General features: G+C 51.7%; 1 protein-coding gene across 1 annotated transcript; it reads left to right on the forward strand.

Moving 5' to 3' along the window:
* The first annotated feature begins 65 nt into the window (after positions 1-65).
* Positions 66-5,479, forward strand: ORAI3 (ORAI calcium release-activated calcium modulator 3). The gene is made up of 2 exons (XM_006201300.4): positions 66-900; positions 4,016-5,479. Exons 1-2 carry the CDS (start codon positions 673-675, stop codon positions 4,673-4,675), a joined length of 888 nt encoding a protein of 295 aa, XP_006201362.1. The 5' UTR covers positions 66-672; the 3' UTR covers positions 4,676-5,479.
* Positions 5,480-6,339: the final 860 nt, after the last annotated feature.

A 6,339-nucleotide genomic window follows, 5' to 3' on the forward strand; every position in this document is an offset into this window, starting at 1 on the left:
TTCGTGTGTCTGTCTTCGGCGTAAGTGATGTGGGGGTAGGGTGGGGATGACCGAAGTGTTAAACCTTTGGGGCTTTGGGCGAAGGTGGAGGTGGGGGTGCTGTTTGGGTGCAACTAGGGTAACTAGGTCCTACTAGGCTTCTCGAAAGTGAGGTTGCAGGGCCCCCTGTGGTTCCTACAGATGGATGGGCTCACTTCCTTGAGTTCACTGTTTTGGTAGGGTTTGGAGTATGGACTTTGGAGGTGTCCAGGTGTACTTGAGTGGCTCAGGGCCCAGGAACTCCCAGTCACTGGCCAGGGTTGGGCGTTCATCTCTGCGGGGCTTGGGCGCCTAGATGACTTTCTAGGGAGACTAGGGTGAGGGTCCCTTGGGATCTCTGCCGACGGTCCCCCGGCTCCACCCCATCATGTGGCGCTCCAGCTCCAGCTCCGCCTCCGCCCCAGTTCCTGTTTCGGCCTCGGCTGTCCTGCTTCAGCCCCTAGGGCTCCCCACAGACGCTTGCTCTTCCTGCTCCGCCCGGGCCACCTCTTCCTGGGCGCTCGCCGCCCACATCCCCGCTCACCCCGCCGGGGCATGGGGCCTTACTCCGGCCTGGAACGGCCCAGCTGGGGTCCCCGAGGCGATTCCGCCCCGCCTTGACCGGCCAGCCCGCCTGGTGCCGCGGCCCCCAGGATGAAGGGCGGCGAGGGGGACGCGGGCGAACAGGCCCCGCTGAACCCGGAGGCCGAGAGCCCCGCGGGCTCGGCCACGTACCGGGAGTTCGTGCACCGCGGCTACTTGGACCTCATGGGGGCCAGTCAGCACTCGCTGCGGGCGCTCAGCTGGCGCCGCCTCTACCTCAGCCGGGCCAAGCTCAAAGCCTCCAGCCGCACGTCTGCCCTGCTCTCGGGCTTCGCCATGGTGAGGGGAGGGATGGGGCGCACGGGGTGGGGGTGAAGCACATGGGGGGCACAGGTCGTGGGCGAAGTGAACGGGTACCCAAGGGAGACAGGGCAGAGGGAAGGGAAAGACCGGTTTTTAAGAGGTAAAAGAGGGGCACAAACAAGATCCCAAGGGAATTACACAAATGTGTGTATGTGTGTGTGTGTGAGAGAGAGAGAGTGAGTGAGTGAGAGAACAGGCACTCAGCATAATCTGGGCCATAGGGAGGATAAATAAATCCTAAGGGTTTCATGGGGGACACATGTCATGGGGGAAGACAAATCACTAAGGTGGATACATTTGCAGGGATAGAGCAGAGGTCCAAAAGGAGCATAGTCCAGCAGAAGTGGTTACCAGATCCCCAGGAGAGGTTCAAAAGCAAATAGGAGCTGGATGGGGGCTGTATAAACAGGGCTGGGGGGCAGGGTAGGATGGGGAGTTCAGAGAATAAATTGGATAGAGTGGTCACCCAACAGAAGGTGGGCCTGTGCCAAGGAGGGTGGCCAAGCCCCAGCAGACACAAAGAGTGCTTAGTGTAGCCCAGGAAAGATTTGACGAGAGAGGATGCCTGCGAAGGAGTCCCTAGGGGAAGAAGCTGTTTAGGAAGATGATAATTGATTCTGGAGATGATAAACTCCAAGTGTGGGCAGATGATGTCAGCTAACGGTCCAGCAGGGGCCTCATAGGAAGTGGGACTGAGGGAGGTCCCAGGGTGAGGAGGAGTCAGCAGACATAAGTCCTGGCTCCTTCCTGCTTGTGGTCAGCTGTGTGACCCTGGACAGGCTTCCACCCCCTCACAGGCCAGTGGGAAATTGTGAGATCATGGAGGGTGTGCCCTCCGTAGCCTGCCAAGTACCCACCCCAAGATGAGCTGATTCTTGTCATCAAACGCTAGATCCAAGCATGTCAGAGCAAGACATACAACAGGGATGGCTCAGACTACCTGTTAATTGGACATTCATGGAAACCAAGGCCCAAAATGGGGCAGTGGCTCTGCCAAGAACACTCAGCAGATGAAGGATATAGGATGAACTAGGACCCAGAGCTGCTGAACTGTTGGTCCAGAGTTTCCCATTGTCATAATAGGAAAAAGGAGAAAATGGGCTGGAGGGGAGTCCTCATAGAAACGTGAGGAGCATATCAAGATGGGGATAAAAGGGGCCATAGCACTAGGTGGTTTGGGTTAGTCCCTGACCCTCTCTATGCCACAGCCTCTGTATTTGAATGAAGAGAGGGAAAGTTTCTATATCTAAGGGTCAACCTAGGTCTATGGTTTTCTATGTGGGATCCACAGGCCAGCGCACCCTTCCTGATGTGGCGTCATCTCAGGACAGGGAGCTGGCTCCCCTTCACCTGTACAGACTGCAGAGGGAAGGGAGCAGCCCTGTGGACCTAGCTGAGGGAGGTGCCCCACCCCCACCTCTCCATGGTCCAGCCTGTTCCCAAGGGGACAATTGGGCCTGCTGCCCAACTTGCAGGTTGCTGGGGTGACAGCTTAAGGGCCAGGATCTCTGCAGGATCAAGAGGCCAGATGAGTAAGTTCTGGGGGCAGGACTGGCCCCAGTCCTGCCAGAGGACAGCAAGACTGGGTCAGACTCTGGAGGAAACCAGGACTAGGCGTGGCCCAGATCCCTGTCGGTAGAAAACATCTGCTAACACCCGCCATGGCCCAATTTCCCAAAATACTCAGACTTGCCTTCTTACCACTACTACCTACACCCCTGCCCCAGCTCTGTACCTTCCTCCTTCCCCCAGCCCCAAAGTAATCTAATGGATCCTGCAAGAACCAGGCATGGGGAAAGATCCAGATTCTGGAATCCAGGTGACCTGGGTTAGAATAACATTATACCAATTATATTGAACTATCACTAAGTACCAGGCACTATGCTAAGGCTTTCCTGTATATCATCTTTCTTTTATCCTATGAAGCAGGTACCACTACTGTGACCATTTTACAGATGAGAAAACTGAGGATCAGGGATATTAAGACACCTGCCCAGGGTTCCACAGCAAGTAAGTGGCAGGATTGAATTTAGGCAGTCCGCCTCTAGAGTCTAAATTTATACAAGCCTAGAACAGGATCATCAACTCAGATGTTTGCAAAGGCCACACAGGCAGTACGGATGCCAAGTCGGCTGGGTGGGGACTGTGGCTATCAAGAGACCCCCATGACCTATCCAAAGGGAGCAGCTATGCCTCATAACTCTAGCTGAGAGCTGTCATGCGAGAATGTGGGCTTGGCATAACTAGATCTTCCACATTTTCAAGAGGCTCTGGAAATAGGGATATTTATATGACATCTTGAGTTTTAGGAAATGGCAACTTAATTCTTTAAAATACACACTGTTTGAGCCATGCAAAACATGTTTGCAAGCTGGCTTGGATTCTTGGTGTGCCAATTTGCAAACTCTGGCCTTGGACTTTAGCATTAACTCTAATAGTAACAGCAAACACCTGAACATACTCTGGGCCTCATGTTATTCTTATCACTTGACGGATATTATCTCATTAAATTTTCACAACAACCCAGTAAGTCAGGTAGGTGCTGTTACCAATCTTTATTTTTCCAGATGAGGAAATTGAGGCACAGAGAGAACTAAACCACTTGCTCAAGATTACACAGCTGAAAATGAACCCAGACTGCCCCACTCCAGAATCTTTTTTAACCCCTATGTTATAACGAGATAAGACCGTCAGAAACATAGATCCAACAACAAGGTCTTACTGTATAGCACCTATATTCAATACCTTGTAATAGCCTATAATGAAAAAGAACATGAAAAGGAATACAACTGAATCACTATGCTGTACACCAGAAATTAATAAACATTGTAAATTGACTATAGTTCAATAAAAAAAAATCATCAGAAAGCCTTCCAGCCCTCTTGATAGCCAAGTGGGGAAACTGAGGTCCAGAACAGGACAGAGCCTTACCAAGCCTTCCGATTCATTCACTCAACTAAGACTTGGTGCTTTATGTCTGCCAAGCACTGTTCTAGTCTTAGGGATACATCAGTGATGTATACCAACAGGCAAAAAAACCCTCTGCTGTTGAGGTTATGGGCACTCAATCCATCCCCTCTTATCTCCACAGGTCGCCATGGTAGAGGTACAGCTGGAGAGCAACCACGAATACCCGCCGGGGCTGCTGGTGGCCTTTAGTGCCTGCACCACCGTGCTAGTGGCTGTGCACCTCTTTGCACTCATGGTCTCCACGTGTCTGCTGCCTCACATTGAAGCCGTTAGCAACATCCACAACCTCAACTCTGTCCACCAGTCTCCACACCAGCGACTCCACCGCTACGTGGAGCTGGCCTGGGGCTTCTCCACTGCCTTGGGCACCTTCCTCTTCCTCGCTGAAGTTGTCCTGGTTGGCTGGGTCAAATTTGTGCCCATCGGGGCTCCCTTGGACACATCGGCCCCCATGGTACCTGCCTCCCAGGTGCCTGGGACTCTGCCACCAGTGGCCACCTCCCTTAGTCCAGTTTCCAAGCCATCCTCTGCTTCTGTAGCCCCCTCACAGGCTGAGCCATCTAGGGCCTGCCCACCTCGGCAAGTATGTGGCGGTGGTGGGGCCCACGGACCAGGCTGGCAAGCAGCCATGGCCTCCACGGCAATCATGGTACCAGTAGGGCTTGTGTTTGTGGCCTTTGCCTTGCATTTTTACCGTTCCTTGGTGGCACACAAGACAGACCGCCACAAGCAAGAGCTGGAGGAGCTGAGTCGCCTGCAGGGGGAGCTGCAGGCTGTGTGAGGCTGGTGTTAGCCACAGCTGCGAACACTGCCTCCCTCAGGGCTCGGCCAGAGGCCTCAGGTCTACAGACCCCACTCCCTGCTTGGAGCCGCTTTCTGTGGTCACTAAGGTGGAGAACAGATTCCTGCCTTCAAGGTCCTTTGGGCTGGGCCTTGGGGCAGCTCCCACATTCCCAGGGATTTTCCTTGTCCCATGGCTTTTATAAGTTCTACCCTACACCTGGGCTGGGAGGAGCACGAAAAGATCCTCAATCCAAGCCTCATGCGGTAGGTAGAGGGGCAGCAGGGAGACCCTGGTCAGACCTTTGGTGCTGACCCTCAGCCACTTGTTCCTATACAGGATGTGGAAGTCATAAGGTTACGCATCCACCCAGCTGCTGCAGAAGGCAGCCAGTCCTTACTTTTGTAGAATCTATTTTATGGTTGGTTTCTTTTTTTCTTTTTTTGGAAGCTTTTCCCCATTCTCAGATTTTGATGGGTTCCACACACTTGCTTTGGTTTCCATAGAGAGGGCTTTGGGTGTTTCTACCCCAGGCATGGGTCCAGGCTTTCCAAGGAGGAGCCTCCCTATTTGGAGGAGGTTCAAGTGCCTGCCCCACTGCCCTAGACCGACACTTATCCTTCTATATCTGGTTCTCACTCTCCTGGTCCAGGGCTGGGGCATAGCAGCCTGACTCCATAGCAGGGGTTGGGGTGAGAAGGTTGTAAGGGAGAAGGTCCAGTCCATAGCCCTTGGAATACAGAGCTATTCTGACACTGAATTTTTGATGTACCTGGTTTTGTATAATAAATTGTGTTTCACACATGTCCTTGTGGCTGTGAATGGGAAGAGGGGAGACCTCCTTGGGAACAGGTGACTTGTTTCTAAGAGTTCAAGTGGAGGCAAGTGTACCTGGGAGTAGGACAGGGGTGGAAGAGACTGGGTTCCAGGTATGACCCCCTTCTGGTGCTGACAGGGGCCAGGAGCTTCTGAATGTGGAGACTGAGTTATTCTAACGCTAAAGGCTTTTGCATTTTTGTTCCTGGGTCTCTCTCTTCCACTGAGGATTTTAGTATAAGTTTCTTTAGTGTAAGTTTCTTCCTTGAGTGATTACTACGTACTAGAGGCTTCTCATGGGTAATCTTATTTAACTCACTTAACTTATTTAACAATCACATCAGGAGACAAGTATTTATCGGTATCATTTCAGAGATAAGGAACCTTTGGCCTAAGAAGGCTGAGGATCTTACCCAAAACCACCCAGCTTGTCAGTGAAAACTTGGACTACCTTTACCATCACCTTGGGAATCTTTCTGTTTGAGAACAGGAAGCAGTATCTTTCAACTGGGATGAGAGAAAGGTATCTATCTCATCACTCACGCTTCTATTGTATATTTATTTTTCAGCCTCATTTTCCTTAAAATTGTAAAGGGTCCTATTCCTCTCTCAGGATACTTTTTGAACCAATCCCTCTTTTCCTATTACTTAAAATTGTAAATTTACATGAACTAGGTCTCAAGGGCCTCTCCCCACATTGTTTTAATGCCTACAATAGTCCTGCATGGCAGTAATTAATATCCATTTAAAAAGAATCTGAAGGTTTAAGAGGTCAATGACTTGCCCAAGGTCATACATCGAGGACTGATGTCTGGAACCCAGGGCATCTTCAGTTCAGGCAGAGGGGC

This window comes from Vicugna pacos, chromosome 18, assembly GCF_048564905.1.
Source record: "Vicugna pacos chromosome 18, VicPac4, whole genome shotgun sequence".
In the NCBI taxonomy this organism is placed as follows: Eukaryota; Metazoa; Chordata; class Mammalia; order Artiodactyla; family Camelidae; genus Vicugna; species Vicugna pacos.

Coding starts and splice junctions, on each gene's coding strand:
- ORAI3 (XM_006201300.4), top strand. CDS start 673: ATGAAGGGCGGCGAGGGGGACGCGGGCGAACAGGCCCCGCTGAACCCG. Junction 901..4,015: donor TGCTCTCGGGCTTCGCCATG/GTGAGGGGAGGG, acceptor TTATCTCCACAG/GTCGCCATGGTAGAGGTACA.